Below are 27,549 nucleotides of genomic sequence, written 5' to 3' on the forward strand. Positions count from 1 at the left end.
AGGTATGAAAATTAAATAAAGCCAAGTTAAAACAGGAAAGGTACATGTGTGGAGGTGCTGTATGCACCATTTAGAATTCTTTACAGCTGAAATGTTGTTCAACCCCGTCTTTCTTAAAAGCAAAAAAACAAAAAGGGTTCAGCTTTTCAGAAGGCTGATTAGAGCCTCAACACCAGGCTCAAGTCTGTTCCTTTAAGTGATCTATAAATCAGAATAAGATTCAGATTAGTGGTCACATTCCATTAAACTGGTTTTGGATAGGGGTCTGGTTCTGTCTCATCTGCTCTCCTTACCACTCTTTTGAAACAGTAGAATTGTGCTGGGGAAGAAGATCTTTCACAGCCCATTCATACCAACTCACCATGCATGATTCTTTCATGACACGCACCCCTTTAATATAGTCTTCCTCCTCCATTCCCTTGCAAGCTCCACCTCTCTAGTACTTTTTTTTTCCACCTTGCCTAGCTGACCCAATAGAAGGAGAAAGAGGTGATGCACTCTTTATCTGCAACACCTACTGCTGTGAAAGACAGGCCTCTTCCAAATGGGTAATTTCCCTTTGTTCTTAATTTATCGGTCCTCCTCTGAAATTTATTTACCTCAGTGCTCCCTGAGGCAGTGGGAGAAAGTAGGCTCACATTGGCAAATCAGAGGCAGCTGTTGGGCTTCTGCCTAGGTAACAGTCCATCCAATGACAGGTTTCAGAGTAGCAGCCGTGTTAGTCTGTATTCGCACAAAGAAAAGGAGTACTTGTGGCACCTTAGAGACTAACAAATTTATTAGAGCATAAGCTTTCTAATAAATTTGTTAGTCTCTTAAGGTGCCACAAGTCCATCCAATGACTACTTAATCTAAATAAATTCCTTGTTACAGTTATCCCATCAACCTCCACAGTTGTATCAGGCCTACAACAGTGTAGAAATTAGAGAGGGAGAAGATCTCTCTCTCTGCTCTATCCTGCTTAGCTCAAAAGTGAGTATTGTAGCCTTCAATAACACAGCTACTAAAAGATGCTACATAAGCTCCTAGATTTGAAAAGGAAACAGCACAGCCACAAGCACTAGCTTATGTACTCTGAGATGGAAATGCAATAATTTTTTTCAACTTTAACACACACAAAAAGTAAAATCAAGATACATATAGCAGCTGTGCTGGGGGTCCCAAATGGTGATGCTGGTGCTGTAAGTGTGGAATCAGACCTTTCCTGGCTGAGTGCAAGAGGTTCCACACGTTGTAGAAGTACTATGGAGCTGTGGATGCAGCTGGGGACCAGAAGCCTCTTTTAAGATGTCTGTCCAACTTGTCTTCCTTTCTTCCTTGACTTCCCACAGTGGTATTATCTTGGAAAAAATCAAGGGGGTTGGGGAGGGAGGGAGGGAGGTTTAACCATTGTTAGCTAACATCTTAAAATGTGAGTGTGGACAAGGCAGTTTGTAGGCTCCCCCTATGTGTTCATCTCAACCTGCTAGCCTATATGTAAGCTAGAACTGCCCTGTCTGCACTAGAATTTTATTGCATGTTGGCTAATGCGGCAATAAACCCACCCTTTTTTCTAGTACTGATGTACCTGTGCAGTTTTGTTTCCCTGTGCAGCCACTAATAGCTTCCCTTTCCTTCCAGAATGCAGCCCCTCTGGTGAATAGTGGTAGAAACAACATGGAAGCCCTAAGGTTAAGGCGTGGGTGGGGGGAAGCAAACTGGAAAAGAGGATGGAGAAAATAAGGGTTAGGAAAGATGGAAAGGGAATTAAGAATAGGAAGAAGAGATAAATGGGGAGTGAACTGGAAGAAAGTTCAGAGGAAAGGAGAAAACTGAGGGAACTGAGATGGAGAGAAAAATAGGAACAAACATAAAGCAAAATCTATATTGGAAAAAAATAGACAAGAAGGGAAAGGAACTGAAGGAAATGAAAGAGGAAGGATCCATATCAAGGTTGACATGGAAGCACCAGGTGCAAGAGAAAGCCGCATAGTCATCATAGATATGGAGCAAGGCATGTCTGCCATCCCAAAAGGTTGAAACCCTGGTCTAACCCAGAGAAAGAACGAAGATTCACAGCAAGCCAGTAAGAAAAGGCTTATCTGGAAAGAAGTGGGAGAACAGTCCATGCCATAATGGTGATGGTACAGAAGTGCAAGAAGCCATTGATGCCTCCTTAGCATTCAAACATTATTGTTGTTCTCCATGGTGATCTAGCCTGTATTTTCTCAAAGTTGTCCTGCTTGCTGAGTCATTTATAAACCACTTTCACAAGCCTATGTACTTTACTGCACTGCTCCTCTGTGCATGAAACTGCTTATGCCAACATTGCAATTCCATTTTTCACACCATCAACTAAGCCTCATTCTCTCAAAAAGTGCTTAGGCACCTAAGCCACCTGACTGCAGGCAGTTGGTTCCAATGCCTCCCTGGAGCTTACATTTAAGCGACTAATTAGGAGAAAGAGTTGAAGCCTAACATTCCCCAGCCTGTGGGCATCTCCCAGGGGCTAGTTTAGGCAGATTGCATTTGCAGTCATCTAGTTTTTCCCCATTCACTGTATAGGGAACCTAGGCACCTAACTCAGCTTTGTGGATCACAGTGTTGTTCCTCTGATATTCTAGATGCCTAAAAGTTAGGTGCCATGATATCAGTGTTGTGATCCTTAAATCCCTTGGTGGATCCCACCCCCCTAGAGATTAAAAGAAAGTTCAGCAAAGTGCAGGCTTGCTCAAAACAATTTACTTGGGGGTTTCCCTCCTAGCATCTGTTTTTCAGTTGTTGGAATTCCAAAAAATTCTCTGCTCTGGTGCTTATCAGCAAATTATATTAATTTCCATGGCAACAGAATGAACAAGTGGGATGAGTTGGCTTAGAGAAGAGGAAAGTATTATTTAAATGTATACCTGTTCCTTTGTGGTGGGTTAGGAGTTGATTTGTGTATATCATAACAGAGGCCAGGGCTTCATTCATAGTTTCTGCCTTCTCTTTTCTTTCCCCACTCATGCAGTTGCTCCTACAAAACTTTATCCCTAAAATTATACCGACATCTCTTAGAAATGCACATTCTGCCACCCTTACTTGGGTCTATGGGACTAACTCACTGTGAGTAAGGCTGGCAGACTCTGTTCCCCAAAGAGGAATTACAAATTCTATTTTATAGCATGTGTATGAGAGGCTAGGAAAACATAAAATCATCTGAGCATTACTTTTTTTAGGTTAGGGGACTATGATGCTCCTAAATTAATAGTCTGCATGATACATTACAATGCAAATAATAAAAGGGGGCCAATTTGGTATAAACACACTGCAGAAAGTGTTTTTGATAATCATAATATGAGTTTATTTAATGACCTTGTCCAATACCAGTTTCCTGCAAACAAACATTTGCAAACAAGATGAGGCACTTTAACCTGATTAAGCTATTACACGTGCATGGCATCAGCATTATTACTTTAGTGCCACCACAAAAGTGCATGGTTTTTGGCAGGCAGTCTTTGTTGTTGTTTACAATCTAAACTTTAACTTTTGTAGAAGGCAAATATTTCATCTTGTAGATATCGCTCAGCAAGAAAGATAGCGAGAAGAAGATAACACGAGTCTTTTCTTATAGATACCTTGTCACTCAAGCCGCATGATAAGAATGCCTGACGTCTCTTTTCAATCTTTTCCTTGAAGTAACCAGGGAAATTCAGTATGATTGGTCTAGCCAATCTTCTGCCGCTGGAGGCCGCTACACTCTACGGGCAAAACAGCGACAGTGCAACGCAGAAGTAAGAGCTTAAACTAAAATCTAGTGCAAACTTGGTTGAGGAAGCTTTCCTGAACAGAGCTGAAGGGTTAGAGGTACCCGCGTCCAAGAGCCCCACTTCTCTGATGAGACACAACAGAACGCCTCAGTTCAGGGTCCTGTTTTGCCTTACACATTTTAGCTTTTCTCCTCTCCCATGCTGTATTTAACTCTTGTCGAGGACTGGGGGATACAACGGGTGCGAGGCAAGGTAAAGTTGGATTGCCCCTTGTCTGCCGTTGCGTGGCGCGTCGCCCTGTGAAAAGGCTGGCGTTAGATCGGGTGCCCCAGTGTGTTAGCCTACGCAGGGACAAATGTCACTACCTGGAGCTGGAGCTGGAGCTGGGGCAGCGGATCGGATACCAGCTCTTACTATGCAACGGCCTGGCTGGAGCCCAGCGCAAAGCGCATCCCCAACGCACTGAAGGCCACCCCTGGGGCAGCGGCTTTTTGTCAGCCCCTTGAATGGCCGGGCGATGAAATTGCCCTGTGGCGGGAGTCTCCAGGTAGGGGATGCTGACCCCAAGGAGGCGCGGCCAGCAGCCGGCTCCCGCTCCCCCCCCGCGCGCGCGCCCGCCTCCGGTGGGGGCAATCCGGTGCGGAGGAGAGAGGGCAACGGCTGCTGACCAGAGACCCCAGCCCAAGGTGGGTGAGGGGAGACCACCTCCACCTGCGAAGCCAAGCCCAGGGAGAGCCCCCGGGTATCCCAACGCCGCCCCCCCCCCGCGGGGGGAGTTAGCTGGGAACCCCCCAAGCTTCGGGGGTGCGCCCACCCCACAGGTGAGGAATATCCAAGGGCGTGGCTGGGTTTGACCAGGGGGTCGCTCGTCTTCCATCGCTCCTCAGGCAGCGGGGCTCGCCCCTTCCTCGGGGGGCCTGGGCTAGGCCCGGCCCGGGACCCCGCTGTGGGAAGTCCGGGGGCGGGTGCGACGGGGTCCCCCCTCCCCGCGCGCGCACGAGCACGAGCGGCGGCGGCGGCGTGTCTGTGCCCCCGCCCGTCTGTCTGTCCCGCCAGCCTGCTCCACCCCTGGGGCACGGAGGAGGCGCCCATCTCCTTTTCTGGCCGGGGCTATTTGCATAGCCCCCGCGTGCGCTGGGAGCGCGGGGAGGGGGTGGGATCATTCCTGAGCTCCCTTCTCTTCCCCCCCCCCCCGGGGGATTACAGAGGATCCCCCCCCCACCCCACCCCCAGTTTAAGACACACTGAAGGAGAAAAGCGGCTCCTCCGCCGCTTCCCGCCCCACTTCTCCCGCACCCGTCGCCTCTTGCTGCTGCTGCTGCGCCCCGGGCAGGAGCCGCTCGCTGCAGCCCGAGGGCGGATCGGGGCCGCCGCAGACCCGCTCTCTCCGCTGCGGGACCATGAGCCCGGGCGACGGGAGGCTGCGAGCGGCGGCGGCGGCTGCCGCCGGGCTGCCCCCAGCCGGCACCCGGTGCGCGGGGGGCGGCGGCTCCGCAGCCCTCTGCCTGCTCCTCTCGCTCACCTCGCTGGCCGCCTGCCTGCTGCTGAGCGCCAAGACGTGCGAGCTGCAGGGCAGGGTGGCGGCGCTGGAGGAGCGGGGTAGCCCCGGCTGGGCACCGGGAGCCCCCCTGAGCCCCGGACCGCTGCTCGCCCTGCTGCAGCCCCACATGGAGCAGCTCTTCCGGGAGGTGAGTGTTGCGGGGGCCGGGCATGGGCTGCGGGCTGCCCGCAGCGGATTTTGCCCCCGGCGTTGGGATCCGGCCCCAACTTGAACCCCCCAGGAATGGGGCTGAGCCCCGAACCCCTGCGTGTGGCGGAGGGAGCTCTGCATCCTGGGGGCTTTGCAAGTCTCTGAGGGGCGCAGCTCTGGCTTGGAGGCTGCCTGGCATAGGGCAGAGAAACGGGGGCCTTGCGGGGGGGTCCCAAGACGAGCCCCAGCTCCCCCTGTGCCAGGGGGCTGGGGCCAGAGTGGCCTTTGCGTTCCGATCAATACCTGACCCCCTGTAGAGCCTAAAGGATGGCCAAGCCCGTCCCTCCCCGGCTTGTGTTCTGGCTACGCCGGGGGTTCGGTTCCCACTGAAGTGAGCGGGAGCTGAAGGTAACTAGTACTAGGCAGGATCAGGCCCAGCTGCGACTGTGAGGTGGGCCAGTATCATTATCCTAAAGGGAGACAGGAGAGGTTTTATGAGGGCCTGAGGTTACATGTGTGCAGTCAATGTTACCTGCTAACTGGTGGCAGGGTGCAGACTGAAAAGGAGTACTTGTGGCACCTTAGAAACTAACAAATTTATTTGAGCATAAGCTGTAGCTCAGGAAAGCTTATGTTCAAATAAATTTGTTAGTCTCTAAGGTGCTACAAGTCCTCCTTTTCTTTTTGCGAATACAGACTAACACGGCTGCTACTCTGAAAAGGGTGCAGACTAAAACCCAGGCACAGAGAGGTTAAATGAACTGCTTAAGGTGACATGCTACCTGGTGGCAGGGTGCACAATAAACCCCCTGAAGTGATTACAAGTTTGTGCAGCAGGCCGTGAAAGATGGGATTATTGATTACTTACCTTGCAGCTAAAGTAATCGATTAAACAGTATAAGCACCTCTGGATTTTGAGAAGAACACTGTTGATATAAATGAAAAGGAAAGTATAAATACTGTGGGTCAGATTCTGCCACCTTTATTCACACTGAATACCTTACTTTGTGAGTAGCCCTGTTGATTTCAAAGTGGCTAACTTGTGGAGTAAGATGTGGAAGAATTTGGCCCTTCATTAGCCATTTATAAGGGGGAAAAATCCGTGAATACAGCAAATTTTATTCCTGTGGGAAAAGAGAATCCCTGTATTTAAAAATACATTTATCTTCAACTGTAATGGACAACTATTTTTATGTTACACGTACATTAACCTGGTCCCCCATTATCTTACAGAGTATCATAAAGCATCATACAATGCAATGGTGCTGAGTGGATTTATGGATGATAGGAACACCAACAGCTACTGTTCTTGTATTTATTGAGTCTTTTGCTACGATCCCATAGTTTCTTGTGCTGTATGAATTGTTCCGCTTCCAGAGTGAGTTTCTGTATTTGTTTCTATCTTCTAATACAAAAACTAACACTCCTCAGGAGATTGTTATGCTTTTTGGTGCCAACTGTAGTACATAGTTCAGGTGGATTTTGTTTGGGTGACTTTTGTCCAGTAGTAAAGAGTTTTGGGATACTATAACTGATTTCCTAGTTTAGAATATAACATTAATTGTTCATAAAACTGAAGCAGGTTACAGCGAGATTCCAGCAGGATATTAGTGGGTAATGTAAGATTGACATCTGTGGAAGTGGCGACACAATGGAATACTGGGTTGGCTTTTTATTCTTGCATTGCACCACTGGTATATAAAAGATTGTCTCTGCTCCAAGAAGTTTGCAGTCTGAAAGCCCCAATACTGCAGAAAGCTTACATATAACTTTACCCTCTTGAGTAGTTCCATGGAATTAAATGGGACTACTCATGGGAGTAAAGTTACACATGTACTTGAAGGTGGAAAGGGAAAGGAGACAACAGTAAACAGTAGGAAGGGATGATTTAGAAGGAAAGAAGAATGTATATGTTGCTTGCTTGCTTACGTTTTAAATTATGGGTAGGTGTCAAAGAAAGGAATAGGTGAAACCACATGGAGGTCTGTGGTGTGAAGTTAATAGAAAGCTGAGAGATGTGAAGGAAGAACTCATAGTTGCCCTGGCATTCAGAAAGATGGAGACTATTCCAGGCACAGAGGGTAGTGTTAATACAGGTGTGGGGGCCATATGCCTTCTCACCTATCTATTGATCAGTCATCTAGATATGATTTAAGGGATAACACAGAGAGGGTGCTTGCAAACGAGACACTTTCAAATGTGTTTAGATTTCACTTCTTGATGGAAGCTGATTGAACAACTCTAGCTTATTTGTATGCTCTGGCTTAGAATTCGCATGTCAATCATGACAGCAGTTCTGTTTCTATCTGTTATTTTAGTCAGTAAATATGTTTGTAGGTGGGGAATTATACTTGTTCTCAGGCAATGCCATAGAAGCAGCTTCTCACTGAGATTTAGTAAAGTGTGGAAAGCTTGCTTTGTATTGTGAATGCTCAGATGGGGATTATAGAGGAAAACTAAAGTGAAACCACATAATTGAATTCCTAATGCAAGAATAAATAAGTTGAAACATTTAGTGTGACCAGATGTCTGTCAATAAGGAGAACACAAATTTTTAAATGAGTAACAGATTCAAGGAATTAATGCTAATTAGTCATTCTGCTATCTTTTTAATATGTACAGTAGGCATCAGTCCTGCTAAACTACATCTGTTCATTTATGTTCATTTTAAATAACAAAAATACTCTTTGATTAACTTCTTGTTAATTATATAAAACATGACTAGCAAAGTAACTTTCCTTTGCGCTTGAGAATTTCACTATAGGTAAGACTGTTTTACCAGTCTATTTCATGACCATAAACTGATATTTGAAGGCTTTTTCCCTTTCAAATTCTACCACCAAATCACAGAAGAAACAAAATTAAAACTAGATATAATATTGTGTCCTCTGTTACTGCAGAGCATTAATATACCCTGCTACTAGGGCTCTGCTGACATAACCTTTGAAGGTGAGGCACATACAAGGGCATAAATACAATACAGCCGTGCTGGGATGCGTTTCATAAAAATACAGGGGGGAATGTTTGACAAGTCGAACAGGATAGGAAGTCTGTAGAGTAGAGAAGAAGGATGGTCTTGTGGTTAAGGCACTGGATTGGAATTCAGGTGACTAGGTTTCAATTCCTGTCTTTGCGACAGAGACATCCCCTCTAACGGTATGTCCACGCTGGCAGAGTTACAGTGCCAGCAGTTACAGCGCTGCTCAGAGAACGCTGAAGGGAAACCGTTGTTGTGTGTTCACGCTATCAGCTGCCTGTGCAGAGCATCTCTTCCTCTTCTGCCACTAAGAGTTGTGTGAAGGCAAAGGGGGTCATGGGATATCCTGGTTCCTGTCCCAATGCCCTGTGACGCATTGCTTCGCATCCCAGCAATCCCCATGGTTCTGTCCGCATTTGGCGCCATCTTTCAACGGTTTGTGTGCTGCATGCTCTGCTCTGCCTCTTTGGGCTGCAGGAATGGATCCCACACTGTTGACCAATATGCTGCTTGCTCTCACTACCATGTCATGAGTGGCAGTGGAGTTATTCCTTAAACTACAAAGGCAAGAGGAGTGCAACATTGATCTCACCATGCTTACCAGCTACGACACAAGATTGCTTGTGGCATTTACGAAGGTGCTGACCACAGTTGAATGCTGCTTTTGGGCTCGGGAAACAAGCACTGAGTGGTGGGATCACATGTACATTGTCATGCACATCTGGGATGATGAGCAGTGGCTGCATAACTTTCGGATGAAGAAAGCCAATTCATGGGACTGTATGATGAGCTCGCCCCAACCCTGCGGTGCAAGGACACGAGAATAAGAGCTGCCCTGTCCTTGGAGAATTGCGTGGCGATTACACTGTGGAAGCTGGCTACTCCAGACTGCTACTGTTCAGTAGCTAACCGGTTAGACTCGTGTTGACGGAAGTGTGCAGGGCCATTAATCGCATCCGGCTCCGAAAGACTGTGACTCTGGGCAACATGAGTGACATTGTGGATGGCTTTGCACAAATGGGCTTCCCTAGCTGCTGAGGGGCGATAGCTGATACGCATATTCCAATTCTGGCACCAGACCACCTAGCTACCAAGTACGTTTATAGGAAGGGGTATATCTCAATGGTTCTCCAGGCACTTGTGGATCACTGTGAGCATTTCACAAACATTAACTCAGGCTGGTCCGGAAAGGTGCATGATGCACACATCTTTCGGAACGTTGGCCTGTTCAGGAAGCTGCAAGCAGGGACTTTCTTCCCGGACCAGAAGATCACCATAGGGGAAGTTGAAATGCCCACTGTGATCCTTGGAGAGTGTGCCTACCCCTTAATGCCATGGCTTATGAAGTCATACACATGGCACCTTGACAGCAGCAAGGAGCGGTTCAATAACAGGCTGTTGAGTGTGCTTTTGGCTGTTTAAAGGCTTGCTGGCGCTGCCTATATGCTCTGGCTGATGACAATATTCCTATACTTATAGCTGTGTGCTGTACGTGCCATAATATTTCTGAAGGGAAGGGTGAAAGCTTCACTCAGGGCTGGACTTCAGAGGCTCAGTGCCTGGAGGCTGAATTTGAACAGGCAGAGACCAGGGCTATTAGAGGGGTGCAGCTCAAGGCCATAAGGATCAGGGATGCCTTGAGGCAGCAATTTGAATCTGAAAGCCACTAATATTTGTTGCTATGCTCGGGATTGCAGTGCTTGTAATGCTAGGAGGTGATTGTGATTGGTGCAGACGATGCACTATGAAGGTTTAAGAAAATTGCCTGTTGCTTTGCAGGGCTCTGTTTACTTTCAATTAATGAAATAAAGATTGCTTTCAAACCAGAACAATTCTTTTATTAAAAAGCAACAACTGGAGGAGAGAGACAAACAAAAAACCACATCAGCTCTGAGGGGGATGGGAGAGGGTCCCAGGAGGAGGTGGGGTCCTGGGATAGTTAAAGATTTGTGTATGTCCAAGTATCATATCCAACCTTCTCCTCTGGAGTACAGTGCAGCGGGCACTGTACTTCAGCAGGGCTAAACTGCAGAGGGACGGGTGTTGAGTGCAGTGGGTACTGGGAGTCCACAGTGCTGGTCTGTGACGGAGGAGGAGGAGTAGAATGCAGCAGGTACAGACTGGAGCCAGGAGGTTAATAAGAGCGTGTTGTCTGTGTCTGGGGGGCGCATGGGAAAGAGTTTTGCGACAGCGGCTGTAGGAGAGGGTGGACATGGAGCTGCTTGGTTTGCAGTGCTAGTAGCACCTGGAGCATGTCTGTTTAGTGCTCCATAACATTTAAGAGCTGCTTCGTGGGTTTGTTCTGGCATGCCACATTATCCTTTAGGTCCCTCTTCTCGCTGTCCCGCCACTCTTTCAATTCTTGTTTTTCAGCTGCGGAGTGCATCATAATGTCACTCAGAAAGTCCTCTTTAGTTCTTTGTGGCCGCTTTCTAATTCTGCGCAGCCGGCGATAACAAAGCAGGAGACTAGGCTCCCAAGGTCATATCTGTGAAGTCAATATGCAATATTTTACAGAAGCAGTATTGTTTGCAACACACAAACCACTGATTCAGTGATTTGAAAGAGCCACTTTTCACATACCTATCACTAACTGGCTTACCCCAGGAAGCACACATGAGCCACAAGACCCCCAAAATGGTGAGTAACTGCAGGGCCAGGGGAAATCCGTGTTCCACGACTATACTGTACATTGGGCACGTGGCTCTTAGGGAGAGCCAGCACTGTAGGGGGGGCCTTATAATCATTACTGTCCCCACATTTTCCACAGGTTGTATTCGTTATGGAAGATATCTCACTCCTGAGGGTGAGCAGGGAATCAAGGGAGGGTCTTCTCCAAGACTGTGGCTTCCACCCTGGCCCTTATGGAGATCTCTGAGGCAGATTCCTGTGAAGTGAGGGAGTCAATCAACACCCTGTTCCGCCGCTTAGACTAGGCATGTGGTGGAACATACATCATACAGACACAAGCCTGCTTTCTACAACCCTCCTGCCCCCAACAACTTGCTTCAGCGATTCCCAAAATCAAAGAGAAGAGATGCTGGCTGCATGCCTCTCTGACCTCCAAGTCGTCCTCTGCCTCTGGGTCCTCCTCCACATCCTCATCCAAGATTTCTTCTTCCTGGCTCAGTCCACTCTCAACTGGCATGTGAGCCACCCAAGTATCCACAGTGGCCTTCACAGTGGAGGTGGGGTCACCACCGAGTATCACATCCAGCTCTTTGTAGAACTGGCAGTTCGTGGGCGCAGCACTGGAGTGGTGGTTTGCCTCCCGTGTTTTGTGGTAGGCGTTCTTCAGCTTCTTCACTTTGACCCTGCACTTCAGCGTGTCCCGGTCATAGCCCCTTTCTGTCATGCATCGTGAAATCTGTCCATAGGTATCAAAATTCCTATGGCTGGAGCGCAGCTGGGACTGGACAGCCTCCTGTCCCCAAATGCTGAGGAGGTCCAGCAGCTCGGCATTGCTCCAAGCGGGGGATCGCCTGGTGTGTGGAGCAGGCATGGTCACCTGGAAAGATACGCTGAGACCACTGCATGCGTCACTGAGCACAGGAAGGGGACTTTCAAAATTCCCAAGGAATTTAAGGGGTGGGGCTCACAGCTGGTCACCTGAGGGCAGGGCAGTAGAATTCAAACTGATGACCAGAGAGGCGAGAACAGGCATTGTGGGACACCTCCCAGAGGCCAATCACAGCACTGTAATCGACCAGGCTCACTGACACCACTGCGCTGTAGCCCTGGCACAGAAAGCTATACGCCTCTTATCGGGGTTTTTTTTGTTTGTTTGTTTGTTTTGTTTTTTTACAGCGTTGCAACTGTCTAGTTTCTGCACACTAAGTGATTTGGAGGGTGTACACCTCGGGAGTTACAACGCAGAAAGCTGCTTTACTGCGCAGAAACTTGCCAGTGTAGACAAGGCCTAAGCTTGGACAAGTTGCTTATCTCTCTGTGCTTCAGTTCCCTATCTTCAGCTTGTGTATTGTATCTCTTTCTCCTGCCTTTTATCTGTCTTGTCTATCTAGATTATAAGGCTTTCTTTGAGGCAAGAGATGTCCCATACTATGTGTTTGTGTAGGGTCTAGCACAATGGGGCCCTGATCTTAGTTGGGGCATGTTGATAGGATTTCCTCTCCTACCCCCCACTTTTCTGAATGGAGATTGAAACAATGGGTAAATAAAAAACTCAACCTCATGAACTTTATGTGCAAAACAAATATCTTGGTGCCCAAATTGGGGTTTATGCACCCTTTTAGTTATAGACCCTAGTAAACCCTCAGGGATTTCATGCATGCTTTTGTAAATTTGACCCAATAAATACACAGACCTACACTAGTGTTCTGTGAAGTCTTGTTTACATAAAACCTCACTGAGAGTTTGTTGCTCTTTAATGAAAACATTCTATAGATTCATAGTACAGTGTACTCAGTGGTTCTCAACTAGTGGTACATCTACCTATGGGGTACACAGGGGTCTTTCAGGGGGTACATCTGCTCATTACATATTTGCCTAGTTTTATAACAGGCTACATACAAAGCACTAGTAAAGTCAGTACAAGCTATTTCATACAGGCAATTACTTGTTTATACTGCTCTATATACTATACACTGATATGTAAATCCAATATTTATATTCCAGTCAATTTATTTTATAATTATATGGTAAAAATGAGAAAGTAATCAATTTTTTAGTAATAGTTGGCTATGACACTTGTATTTTTATGTCTGATTTTGTAAGCAAGTCATTTTTAAGTGAGATGAAACTTGGGGGTACGCAAGACAAATTAGAGTCCTGAAGGGGGTACAGTAATCTGAAAGATTGAGAGCCACTGCTCTAATACAATATGTATTTAACCACATGGTCCAGGTATAGTAATATCTCCGTTTTACTCCTTAACAAAAGCTTGAATTCAAAAGGCATAGTTCTTGTGCATAAAAATTTTAACGCGAGGATTAAAGAAATATTTAGTTGTAATCAGAGCAGGACAATTTAGTTCACAATGGATTTATTGTTCCTTATTAGCCATATAGTGTTCAGATTAATCAGTTTAATGCTTAGGAAAATTCAATAGAAGAACGCAACACTCATATCAGAATTAAAGAGAGACAAATATTTTCCTTATTCCCCAAGATATCTAAATCTATGAATGGATTAAAAATGGGATAATGTACATTCTTGCCCTGGGCAGTTTCATCAGTTTTATAATCAGGATGACTGTAAAAGTCATAAATGACTCACCTGTAATGCTCAAACTGTGCAATATGTGGTTGTCAGAGAAATGCATGATGGATTTGGGAACAAGAATGGTCTAAACTAACAGTTGTCTGAACTCTCTGTATTCTTTTAGGAATTTGTGCAGTTTTTTAATATGTGGTTATAAAGCTCTGCAATCCAAACCAATACAAATGAATGTACAATTGCAAGCACTGCACTGTGTCAATAAAAATACTTTTTCACCCATAGAACACTAGGGATACTTTCAGCCTTGGGTCAGGACTGCTGGCTTGTCAGTCTTAAGTGCAAGTCTGCAGCTTGTCTTGAGGGCCGTGAATAATTAGGTGTCCTATGTCTGGACTGAGTTATGTGGCTTTCCCAAGATTCTGGACAAGGAGATTTTTCCTAGCCAGTCAAGATTGACGAAAGTATTAAATACAGTTTTATGGGGCATTTTCAGATGACCGATAACCCTTAACTTGAACAAAACATTTTAATAGATATGTTCCTCTCTCCCTGCTCCCCACCAGAATCAGTGACAGCCATGTTGGGAGTCTGATTCAAAACCCATTCAGATCAGTGGGAACCTCTCTATTTACTTCAAGGGACTTTGGATTGGCTCCTACTGAATAATATTTACAAACCTACTGTTGTGATAGGTGTACTGCAAGTGTGCCCTTGTTTTCTCTAATGGATGTTGTAATGCTGTTGTAGTATTACAAAATATTTGAAAATGAGGCAGCAGCATCCATGCTCTGTGACCAAAAAAGAAAAAAAAAAAAAGCCTTTTAATGTACGATGATATATATATGAGGGTGTTTGGAGAAAAATTCTTTAAAACTCAAGCAGTTTTCACCCTTCCATCAGGACAGCACCCTGTAGTTGGAATTGTTCTACTGTGTGCCTGAAACCAACAGAAATATCTACATATATGCAGATAACATGGGCTTAAAAATATGCAGTCACGTAATATACCATCAATGCTACCGCCATGGATTTATTATGGTGACTTCTAGCGGACATTTTTACATCTCTGTGAATAGGTGGTTTCCTGCGGTTTGTGACAAGCTGGAGGAAAACTTTTGGTCTAAATATTTCCAGTGAAAGAATAAGTATCAGTATTGTGCTGATGTCTGCTGATGAGGAGAATAAATAGTGCCTAATGTTTTCAGTGTCCCGTAAGCTTGTAGAAAGCAGTGTAGCCTATAAGTAAACTTGGGAAATGTCATCTAGATGAAATTACTAAAAGGTGGGTGCAAAATGGGTTGAAAGACCATACTCAGAGTAGTTCTCAATGGTTTGCTGTCAAATTGGGAGGGTGCATTTAGTGGTGTCTTGCAGGGGTCAGTCCTGGATCCAGAACTAGTCAATATTTTCATTAACGACTTGGATAATGGAGTAGAGTGTATGCTTATAATATTTGCAGATAACACCAAGCTGGGAGGGGTTGTAAGCATTTTGTAGTACAGGTTTAAAATTCAAAATGACTGACAAATTGGACAATTCAACAAGATGCAATTCAATAAAGACAAGTGCAAAGTATGTCACTTAGGAAGGAAAAATCAACTACACAATAGGGAATAACTGGCTAGGTGGTAGTACTGCTGAAAAGGATCTGGAGGTTATAGTGGACCGTAAACTGAACATGAATTGTCAATGTGATACAGGAAAAAAGGCTTATGTGATTCTGGGGTATATTAACGGGACTCTTGTATGTAAGACACGGGAGGTAATTTTCCCTCTCTACGTGGCACTGATGAGCCCCAGCTAGAGTAGTGTATCCAGTTCTGGGCATCACAGTTTAGGAAGGATGTGGATGAATTGGAAAGAGTTTAGAGGAGAGCAACAAAAATGATTAAATATTTGTAAAACCTGACCTATATGGAAAGGTTGAAAACACTGGGCTTGTTTAGTCGTGAGAGAAGAAGACTCGGGAGACCTGATAACCATCTCCTAATATGTTAAGGGCTCGGGGGTGTGCACAGGGAAGGCAGGCAGGGGCACGGTCCCACCCTAATGGTTGACGGGGGCATAACTCCTCCAGGGTCGCAGCGGTGGCACAGAATGTGTCCTCCAAAAGTGGTCAAATTTAAATTCCTGTGCACGCCCCTGCGAGGGCTCTTATAAAGAGGTCTGCGATGGATTGTTTTCCATGTCCACTGAAGGTGGGACAAGAAGTAATGGGGTTACTCCGTAGCAAGGGAGATTTAGGTTAGATATTAGGAAAAGCTTTCTAACTATAAGGGTAGTTAAGCTCTGGAATAAGCTTCCAGGGGAGATCATGGAGTTCCAATCGTTGGTAGCATCTAAAAACAAGTTGGACAAATGCCTGTAAGGCATGGCCTAGGTTTCCTTGTCCTGCCACAGTGTAGGGGACTGGACTTGATGACTTCTTGAGGTATCTTCCAGCCCTTCATTTCTATTATTCTATGATGCATTGTTCCTCCTTTTATTTTTTTTTTTAGGCATACAAAAAGGTGTGGGGATAATTCAGTGTGGCATTCTTGGCCCTTAACTCCTATGTAATCCGATCCCTTGAAGCAGTTTTGTGCTTGCCTTGCAAAGGTGCCCCTCTTGGGGCACATAAGTCACTCTTCCAGTCATCCTACAAGAGGTGCTAGAGATTGAGTAGCACAATAGACTTCCTTTGGAGGCTGAGAGCATCACCTTTTACAACTTAAACCTCACTGCACTGTTATCATCCTGCATTGGATCTGGTGGTGGGGGAGGTGTCTTATATAAAGTACTTGTAATATCTCTGGACCAGATTCTGCCATGGTTAAGTAGTATCTTATTTGGCAAGTAACTTGGCAGACTGATCAATTTTAAATGTCTTGTGTTATTTTAGAAGAAGCTATTGTTAAACTGGACTGACGAAAATGGAGGTGGAGTTATTTGTCCATAGCATGAAGAGGATTTGTTTTGTAATTTGGCTCTTTGTACACATGCAGTGAGTATATATTTATTCTCTAAGTATCTTTTTTTCCCCCCCCTCCCTCTGGACAGAAACTGGGTGAAGGATTAGCCAAGCTGCGGACAGTGCGAGAGGCTCCATCTGAATGTGTCTGCCCACCAGGTATGTGGAACAGTGACATCTTTATACCATTACCACCAAAGTTTGACTGTTGGTAAATTGTTGACAATCTTACTGGGTTAATACTGCCCACGTTCCTCTTCTTTCTTTTAGCTGCTCCTTTCTATTAAATGGAATATGCTAACAAGTTTAAATACCTCCAAAGATGAAGTGCCCTCTTCTGATCAACTGGATTAACTTTCCTTGGCTTGCATTTGTGTGTTTACATGAATATGGTGTTTGGGGCTTGAATGGGGGAGCCAAGTGCACTATTAAATAACTGTTTTACTCTAACAGATGTACTGACCTGTGTGCCCTACACAATCCACTGAAGGACATTCAGAAAAAGACATACCAAAACCTCTGCAGTTTAAACATCAATGTGATAATTAAAAGCTGTATCACCACCTCCTTTTAAGATGTGAGTGTAGCTTCTCCAGCTTTGCTCTGCATATGAAAACTCTCATTGACTGTTTAAATTCCCTCATACAGTTTAATGAACTTCCTAGACAATCAAGATCTTCCTGTTTTGTTTTGAAAGAGCACCCTCTTTAGAAACAATAAACATCTTCAATTAGTCTGCGTGGGAATCACATTTACACAAATACACTCGAAATATTCAGCTGTTATAGTAAATTGTTTGTGATTCGCCTTATGGAGCATTTCTAATGTTTTTTGCACAGATGTGTTGTGAAGATGAGCTAGATTGCACAATGTTTGATGATGGAAAATGCACAGAAGTGCTAAATTTTCTTTAAAACATTTATTCAATTATTATTGACTCGACATTGACTGTAATCTCTTTAGAACAATATGGAAAGCGTACAGTATGTAGAGCTGTCTGTACATTGTGCACGGAGGCATAATTTTAAAATTTGAGGTCAAAAGCTTCCATATGAGTGTATTTTAGTCTTGTACAGAAATCAAAGTCTACCTAAACAGCACTGATTAAGATGAAATTCCTTTTGTATAAAAAGCTGAAAGTTCCAGCATTTGAAAACCTAGTAGACAAAAAATGTATTTTGGGATTCTCTCAACATACTGGACATGAAAACTATCACAGTCTGGCTCTCAGCATTATGCCTTACTCATGAGACAAAAATGGTGGTGTGTTTTTCCTTTTCATGTTAAACCTTAAAATTATACATAATAGCCTATAAAATATTTGACTCATGGCTCTTTTAAATGCATTAATGCAATGGTAATTTTATTTAATTTATTTGCTTGTGGTTAGCTAACGTGAACGGCCTTTATGCTCCATGTCTGGGCTGATTGTCTTGCAACCAGGCTAGATTAGTTGAGAAACAAATCAGGGTTATTTCAGCCCATATCAGAATGTCAGGGAAAGTCTGGAAGAAAGGCCTTTTATTTTTCTCATGCACATTTTGACTCGGAGGAGGGAAAATTTACTTTATTCCCTTGGTGTTCCCAACTAACAATAGCTGACCTGATGCTCTTCATCTCTGTTCTGTGCTTTCCTTCTGCTGACAAGGCAAATTATTGCCTTGGGACCACAGCTGGCAATGTGGGGCTCTGGGTGCACACAGCTCACTGCAGGATCGAGGTCTTGAGCTGCAAAATTTGTTAACCAGAGTACTTGTAATCAGAAAGCTACTGATGCCTGCTGAGTTAAGTGTTAAGCACTGAAAAATCCTTTTAAGTACAAAAGGCAACTGAGATCCAAGAGTCTCTTTTGTTACATAGGTGAGCCACCACTCGGTTAAAGAGCCGATGGATTTGTTTGAATGAGTGGGGGGGGGAAGATATTCAAAATAAGTATTCTATATGCTGGTGAAATATATTCTATGTGCTGGTGAAATACTTGTTGCAATCATAGTAGAGTAATTTGTAAGGAAAAAGAAAGAAGAAAAGCTTTTGTGACGCAACTGGTGATACACAAAAAGAAAAGGAGTACTTTTGGCACCTTAGAGGCTAACAAATTTATTTGAGCGTAAGCTTTCGTGAGCTACAGCTCACTTCATCGGATGCATCAGTTACTGTGAAGCTGCTACCAATCCTGACGCACATCAATCAATAATAATATTTGTACCTGTGTAGTACTCTTCCTCCAAAGAGATGAGTGCTTCGTTAAGTTGGTGGTGACCACGCTTCCCCTTACATAAAACTGAAGATTTTTCAGTTTGTCTGAAATTCAGCTGACAGCTATTTTTATTTGTCGTAGCAGCCTTTCCTCCAATATTCTTTGCTGAGGAATATTAAATTCCTCTCTGACCCTTAGTTAAATGCTCTGATGCCCAACAGTGTTGATCACTTGCTCCTGTCATTGAAGTCATCTGGAACTGCAGGGATATGTCACATCTTTAGAAAGCTAAGGCCAGAATCTGTTATCAGATCTGGCCTTTCTGCACCAGTCAGGAGGTGCAAAGGGGCCAGAAACTGGCTGCCACTGGCCAGTAGAGGATTCCCCTGTAGGAGGAGAGTTGCTGGCTGGTGCGGGTGTCCCCTAGGTCAGGGATCGGCAACCTTTCAAAAGTGGTATGCCGACTCTTCATTTATTCACTCTGTTTTTGTGTGCCAGTAATACAATGTAACATTTTTAGAAGGTCTTTTTCTATAAGTCTATAATATACATACAACAATAGTTTAGTTATAAAGTAAATAAGGTTTTTAAAATGTTTAAGAAGCTTCATTTAAAATTAAATTAAAATGAAGACCTTATCAGTTTAGTGTGATCCTTGCCCTTCCTTTTCCTAACTGAGTTTTCCAATGTCTGGCATGTCTTTGGATACTTTAAGATGCACACAGGCTTCTGAGTGATTAGTTGTTCACCAGCTCCGAGAGGGACAGAGGACAGATTTCATGTGTGAAAATATCTGTTCACACAGGTATGTGGATCCAAATGCTGAAAGCATTACAATCGCAATTTTCTTCAAACAGTTAAATTTCACTGGCAGGGATATCCAGCAGGTCAGAACAGAGGCCCCATGATCTCTCCCAGTAGCTTCGCAGATCTCCAAACTTGGACGCCCACAATTCTGAGCTTTTTAACTGAGTGAGCTGCATTTTGAAATCTTCAACACCCATCCACTGAAATACAGACAAATCCAAGTCGCTTTCATTGAACTTTTCAGGTTTAATTAGAAAAGAAAGCATTGGGCCAAATTGCTGGAAATCTTGAAATCTGTCAGAAAATTCTGATTCCAGTTCTTGCATGTAAATTCTAATCTCAACTTCAAACGCAGTGCACTGTTCCACGTGGTGTGATAGTGATGTAAGCATCGAATCAGGACTTTAAAATATCCCAGTACAGTGGCGCTGGAACAATTTTTAAGGTGGGGGTGCTGAGCTGTGCCCCCTCTTGCAGCTGTCTGCACCCCCTCACTGCCCCAGGCTGGGGCCAGTGGGCCACAGCTGGGGGCAGCTGCAGACACCCGGGCCAGCGGCCGGGACCCTAGGCCAACAGCAGAGCCCCCTGGACCGGTCGCTTGGACTTGGGGCCGGCAGTGGGCTGAGTGGGGCTGGTGGACGGAACCCCAGCTGGCAGGGGTCCGGTGGACGGTACCGAAGGTCGGCAGCAGAGCCCACAGGACCAGTGGCTGGGACCCAGGCAGCGTGAGTGTCACTGAAAATCAGCTCACGTGCCACCGGTTGCCTACCCCTGGTCTAGGTGATTGTAGTTGGGGGACTGAAGCAGGGCAATCCTCCACTTCTACAGGGTCAATTAAGGACCCTTGGTCAGTGGTGCAAGTAAGAGCTGCTTGGAAACTCTCGTTTGGGGCCAACAAGTCAGAACTGAGTGGAACTCAGTCACAGGAGAGAATCAAGTTCATAGGCTTAATTTCACCCTCTCCAGAACATAGGCTAACGTAAGGTGATCCTTCCTTTTATTTGGATCTGTATTTGGTTTTAAAGCAATACTTATGCTAGCTATTGTAACTTTATTTGCTATGTTTGGTATACGTTTGTGTTTCATGTAATTCTCCTTCTTCGCAACTTCTATACAAAGAGAGCTTTTTTTGCTTCATTATCAGGCTGTTGCTTGATTGAAAACACTTCCTAAGGGAAACTGGCCAGGCTAGGGAAAAAGAACAATTGAGCCACATATAAAGATGTGAGAGCTGGAAAAACAGTCTCCTGAAGGGAAGGGGTTAACCATGATAAACCAAGTTAAATGAGACTCAGAGCTAATGTGACCCTTGTCCTAGATATCATAAAATCACATACAGGAGCCCCAAATCAGGGTTGAATGGTGGGATAGGACACCAGTTAAGCACTGATTGTGCCTTGTTGACCAAATGGCTGCTAATTTTCTAGATATTTTCATATGGCTTAATTGTTTTTGTTTTTTTGATAACTTGGCTTGTTTTACATGATCAGCTCTCAGTACTGTTTTAAAAATGGTAAGAATGAGTGACTTTAATTATAGAGTGTGTCTATAGAATTCTTAATAAATAGAACCCCAGCAGGCTTTCAGTTGACTCTGTTCTGAAATAGAAAGTAGACAGTTGATCCACTGAGAGACACTTTTGTTATTGTCCATGGAGGTATCATTGGCCACCAGAGGGAGCCCATATTATTTAATGTTTCAGAGTAGCAGCCGTGTTAGTCTGTATTCACAAAAAGAAAAGGAGTACTTGTGGCACCTTAGAGACTAACAAATTTATTAGAGCATAAGCTTTCGTGAGCTACAGCTCACTTCATCGGATGCATTTGGTGGAAAATACAGTGGGGAGATTTATATACACAGAGAACATGAAACAATGGGTGTTACCATACACACTGTAAGGAGAGTGATCACTTAAGATGAGCTATTACCAGCAGGAGAGCCGGGGGGGGGGGGAACCTTCTGTAGTGATAATCAAGGTGGGCCACTTCTAGCAGTTGACAAGAACGTCTGAGAAACAGTGGGGGGGGAGAGAATAATATGGGGAAATAGTTTTACTTTGTGTAATGACTCATCCACTCCCAGTCTCTATTTAAGCCTAAGTTATTTCATGAATGCCACAGAAACAAAATGAGAATGACGAGGAAAAATAGCTCATGAAAAACCTTGGCTCAAGTCTATGATGCTAAAATCAGGTGCATTCCTAGCACCCTGCAAGGTCTGCGAGTTTGCAGAACTTCATAAAAATCCAACTTAATACACATTTTGTTTTCATTTCTTCAACAACAACGACAACAAAAATTGCCTAAATGTGTGGCTAGAAATTTCTCTAACTTTTTCAGCTCCATAACCTTAGTGTGAGAAGGTTGTTGCACAAGTTCCAGTGTTTGGTACCCTTGGGGCAGTACCCCTCACTGGCCAAGTTCAGTACTGTGTGAATAGTAACGGTAGTGCTTGTTTTCTCTCTTGGCTTTGTGTCGCAACTATGACCTTTCATTTTTCAATGTCTCCAACTCCTGTGGCTTTGGATACAGCTGTTTGTATTCAGACCAGAACTAGTAACCTCCTTACATCAACTCTATGTGAAGCACTACCTCAGTTGGAAGATTTACTGGCATTCTCAGACTCATGCCTGTTATAATTTGCAGAAGCCTTTAACTCCTGTGTGCCAATTTTTCTTTTTCTGGCTTGATCCTCATGTGGCCTCTATTAGATAAAATTCCGCAGGTGCAAGAACACTTGCTTAAAAGGCACTCAAGTGGTGGAGCTCCTAATAGCTTTTCAACTGATGTGTCCTTGGAGACAGATTAAAAAAGTTCCCCTCTGCTTTGCTCACTAACAGTTTTGAAACCTGTGGATAATAATAAAAAAAAATCATTGTATTTTCATCCACAGTGCTTTGAAATATTTTGCCTGAAAGACCCCTTATAAATATAATATTTGCCTTATGAAAAGTTTTTCTGCAGTACTAGTAATACATGAACTCTTCCAATCGGTGGTAAAGGAGCCCTAAGAGCTTGAGATGTTAGATCATCTTAGAACCAAGCGAGTATTTCCTTTTAAATGCGTAGATTAAAAAAAAAAACCCGAATGGTCACCTAGTATGTAGTTTAGACAGGGCCTTGAGTGCTGCAGGTGTAGAAAATGACAGCTGCTTTGCTGGCACAAGTATAAGGCAGACATCTATGATATGTTGTTTCCGGTTACTGTCAGTAAAAGAAATGAAAGTTGGGCTGTGATGGAGGAAATTCCTGCACACATCACCCTCAAAGAGTTCCCCTCTGACTGCTCTCTTGGAAACGGGGAGGAGGGTGCCTTCCATGGACTAGGTCTGCTCCCAGATCTGGCAGATCCTCTGACATCCATTGAAGGTCAGGGCCATCCATGAAGTGGCTTTTGTATACCACCTCATTTGCTATGCGTCTAGGCACACTTCCCCTAAGCCGCCTTCTCTCCCACACTTACCCAGAATCTCTGTGCAAGTTTCCCCCTGTTGGCATGCACCAATCTGTTGTGAATGGGCAGCCCTAGGAGTAAGAGTTGTCCCCACCACCTCTGTCATTCTTTGACCTCTGAGATGAAGGTGCCTGTTTCACTGGTTTCATTTGGTGGTGTTGCTGCTCTATTAGACACTGGATTGAGATCTCCAACTCATGCCCAACAGCCATTAAACAATGATGAGTTTTGGTGACTGTCTGATATGTATCAACTTTGTTTTGATTCATTCATGCCTCTCTGAAGTGTAAGAGCAGCCTATCTATTGTTCGTTCCACAGTCACACAACAGTTCTGTCATCGATGCATTCAAACAGGCAGAAGTACGGAGAAAAAACCTTAACTCACAATTTCCCTGATATGATAAAATTTTCTAGTCTTCACCTTGAATTCATATTGGATTTTTGTGTGTGTGTGTGTGTGTGTGTGTGTGTGTATAACAAGCTGCATAAAATGTTCAGTGTAAGTGATTGGAACATCAAATTAATACATGACAAATATTTCCTAATAATGTCTTGGTTACAAAAATCGTGGAATGGTGCTTCGTACCTGCAAGAGAGCAGATAGTTTTAATTGTCTAGAAATGGAACCGTGTGCGCTTGGGAAAGAAGATTAGGTGAATTTTAATACACCTCTGCAGGCTGAGTGGCCCCATACTATTTTCCCCTGTTGCAGAGCAACTTAATAGCCTGTACTTTCCCTTCAAACACTTCTGGAATTTTTCTAGGAGCCAAAGGAAGCCTGGCACTTAACTCTCATTGAATTCAGTGGGATTTGGGTGCCCAGTTCTCTCAGGCAACTTCAGAAATCCCAGCTATCTTGCCTAAGCCTGTTAGGGTATGTCAACACTGCAATAGAAGACCCCCAGCTGGCTCATATCAGCAGACTTGGGCTCATGGGGCTTGGGCTGCAGGGCTATAAAATTGCAGTATAGGCATTCAGGCTCCAGCCTGAACGTCTACACTGCAGTTTTATAGCCCCACAGCCTGAGTCTGCTGACATGGGCCAGCCTTGGGTCTTCTCTTGCAGTGTTGATATACCCTTAAGGCAGGGATCCCCAACGTGGTGCCCGCAGGCGCCATGGTGTCCGCCGGGGCATTTTTGTGCGCCCGCAGGACATCCTGCTGTCGAAATGTCGCCGAGAAGCGTTGCCGTTTCTTGGCATTTCGGCGGCGGCACTTATTGCAGCTGCCACTTCTCGCTTCCCACAAGAAAGGTTGGGGACCACTGCCTTAAGGTCTAGGATTTGGCTGTACAGAACTTTATATCGGGTTGTAAAACAGTTAAATGTACTAGTAGATCCTATGGCTCCCAGCTCATTGAAATACCTGGCTAGTAAAATCAACATTTTTATTGAGTGGGGTCCTCAAACATCTCTTGCTATCTGAGCCCTCTAGGTTGTCTTCCCCACGTAAATATTGAAATGGAACTTTCCTAATTAGCAGAGTTCAAAGGTAATGGGGCTCATCTCATTTTTTTTTAGTGTTGACCACTGACAGACTTTACCCAACAGGGGGCAAGATGTTTATTTCTGAGTTTGCAGATTGAATTGAATTTTAACTAGCAGGGTCTCTGTTTATCTATGTTCTGCAATGCCAGGCTTCTAATATCTTTCCTGGGCTGTATATATGAAAGATATATCCTTGGGTGGGTTCCAAAATCCTAATTTTTGATCACTTAAATGGACATAGTAAAAATAATGAATGGTGCATCATTATTGGATGGAAAAAAAAATGGAAAAAAAATCTTTCATTTCCCCTTAAAATTCATAGGGTCCTATGCTCCTTTATTGTCTTTTTTGAGTACTAGTAAACTTAAATGTCTCAGATTTTTTTCCATTCTGTGAGATTGATTTCTCTGGAGGAGAGCAATGATCCCTAGCAAAACACAATATTTGTTTTTATTAATTCTCCAGTTAGAAAAAAACACACAGATTATCCCCCAATAAATCTTGTTTTTAAAACTCCACTTTTTTGTATTATTCCTCTCTACAGCAATTTCATCCATGTTTTGGCATCTCCCTGCACCCCACCCTTCATTTCAGAAAGGTTTATCTTCCCATTCCTCCTTTGCCCACTGGAGCATTAGGCAAATCATAGTCACATTAACTAGCAGGTTTTATTAAATCAGATTTTTTTTCCCTGCACAGTAGTACGTAAGCCAAGATTTTCACAAATTGGGGCCTAACATTAAGCTCGTATATAGGAGCCGCTGGGTGTGTGACACATTTGAAAAATCAGGCCATCTGTTTAGAAGCCTACTCTCAGGCAAGCTATCTTTGATTTGATTTGATAACCTTGGCCCTGGTTAATATAACCCCATCACAGATCTGTTAGTAACTTCATGTAACAAAGCAACATTTACAGCTCAAAAATGTTGCTAACAGTATTGCCAGTGGTGTCCCCATTATGGCTGTGTCCAGATAGTGACCCCACTGCTCTTCCTAACTCCCTTTGGGTGGTGATGAAAGACCACAAAGGGCATCTGGAGAGGTATCTGTGCACCACATGTGCGCTGCAATGTCTGGCCTGGCTTTCCCATGACCTACCTGTAGTAGCTAGTGATACCCTAAAACTCCTTAAAAATATTCTAATCTCCAAGGCCATGATCCACTCCCTCAGATAAAACAGGGACTCTCTAGTGTTGCATTCTAAGATGTACACGGAGAGCTGTGCTGTTAACTCATTCAGTGCCAAATTGTCTGAGTTGGGTAGGAACCATAAATGGTTGCAACCTCAGCTATGGAGCTACTGCTTTGCTCTCTGTAATGTTTAAGTGGCCTCCATCACTGTAGCATCTTGCCACTAACAGGAATCCATGAAAGCTTTCCCCACAGAAGCAAGTGAATTAGTTAATGATATTTGCTCTGTATCAGTGATGTGCTTGGTCTGTGCCCCACAGAGTGGTCTCGCCAATATTGCAGCTCCAGTGGTCTCAATGCTGCCTGCTGGGATTTTCCTTACTGCAGCAGTGTGATTCTTCCACCCTGAGGGGTATCTTTGGCAGTGTCTGCTGCTGCTTTTACTGCTGCTTCACTCCTATTCTGGGGGATCTGGTGGGGAGAGGAAGAGAGAACAGCATTAAAGGGGCATGCCCAGGGAGATGATCTTTGGCTGGCAGGGGAAAGAAATGCAGCTTCCATCGAATGGGATAGTGACTGATTGAGAGTTGAAAGGGCTGTTCTCAGATAGGGGTCCCCCAAAATTACTGCAATTGTTAGTTCAGTGAGGCATGTCCTGGATTCTAAAAAAATCTGTTACTGTCTTCTAGTAATGATGTTAATGTCTCTTGTGGGCCTTTAAATATGTTATGGGTGGGTGCTCTCTTCTGGTTGCTCAGCAGTTGTGAGCAGGCTACAAATATTAGTTCCAGAGTGGTACTGAGAGCAAGGACATGGTGCGTGACCAAGGAAGGAATCAAAAAGTCCTGTTGCCCTGGTTTTCAGCTCTCTTAAACACACCAAAATAAAATAATGGGCTTAAACCTGGTCCAGTTGAAGTCCCAATGCAAAACTCCTGTTGATGTGAAGTGGGAGCAGGATGCAGTCCCAGAGTTTAGTAAATACAAAGGTCCAGAACAGTAGAGTAATAGTGGGCCCTTTCATAGTGCTATTCATCTCCAGAGCACTTTAACTAATTAAAAACGATGACATCAATGGAAGAAGACTTCTAACATTTTTCTTAAGGCTCCCAAAGCTATTTTGTGAGTAATGAAAACTATAAAAATAAACATGTAGCCCGTGGCCTCTGTAAGAATCTGTATGTAACTTTATCTTTGTCTTGACGCATGAAGTTAGTTAACTAGACCCAGATAGTCTTGATGTAGACCTCATTTAGTTCTGGGTTTCCAAAGATTAGACTCATGAAACTAGACTGATGGTTGTTTTTCTTGTGTTGATTTGTCTAGGAATTTCCCATTGGCTTCCCCTCGGTGTCCTTCCCCTCTTATTTGATTCTGTCTGAATGCTCCCCGAATGAGTGGGAATTATTGAAAGTAGATTACATACGGTTTGGCAACTCCTGTATCTTTATGCCATCTCAGCGAGTCAATCATGCTATCATTTCTGATCAGTCCTGTGTGTATAATGGGATTAGAATGCGTTTAAATGTACTTTAGGTTGATCTTATCATGCATGCAGTGTTGAGAGAAGCAGTTTTTAGCACAAGCCCTGTGTGAAAATGATTTTGACCTGTCCGCTGCTTTTGGCAGCATTCCTGCAGTGATAGCTGCGCCACCAAGAAATGGCAGGTTGCTGCTATTTAACGGTGTGGGTTTTAGAACTGTGCACCGCATAATGTGCATCATCACCTTGTGCTTGGTGTGCCGTACTAAGGGGTTGGGAAGTGACTACATGAGTCATGTCAAAACCAAATGTGAGCTGAAGCATGGTTAAATTTATATTAATGATATTCTGCACCCCCAACCCCTCAGACAGAGGAATCTGCTTTCTTTGATAGCTGTTTTCCTAACTGACATACTGGGGACCCCCAGTGACTCATGCCACTAACTCCTTTCCAGAAGGGCAAAAATG

General features: G+C 44.3%; 1 protein-coding gene across 3 annotated transcripts in view; it reads left to right on the forward strand.

Annotated features, from left to right (window-relative positions):
- The first annotated feature begins 4,603 nt into the window (after positions 1–4,603).
- Positions 4,604–27,549, forward strand: part of COL23A1 (collagen type XXIII alpha 1 chain) — a 349,789-nt gene continuing 326,843 nt past the window's right edge. The window contains exons 1-2 of one of the 3 annotated variants that reach the window (XM_043491161.1): positions 4,604–5,416; positions 16,613–16,682. In XM_043491161.1, coding sequence (XP_043347096.1) covers positions 5,129–5,416; positions 16,613–16,682 — 358 coding nt within the window. In that variant the 5' untranslated portion in view covers positions 4,604–5,128. The remainder of the gene's footprint in view (positions 5,417–16,612; positions 16,683–27,549) is intronic. The other 2 variants (XM_043491162.1, XM_043491163.1) reach the window with 2 other exon arrangements.

The sequence above is a fragment of the Dermochelys coriacea genome, chromosome 8, assembly GCF_009764565.3.
Source record: "Dermochelys coriacea isolate rDerCor1 chromosome 8, rDerCor1.pri.v4, whole genome shotgun sequence".
Classification (NCBI taxonomy): Eukaryota; Metazoa; Chordata; order Testudines; family Dermochelyidae; genus Dermochelys; species Dermochelys coriacea.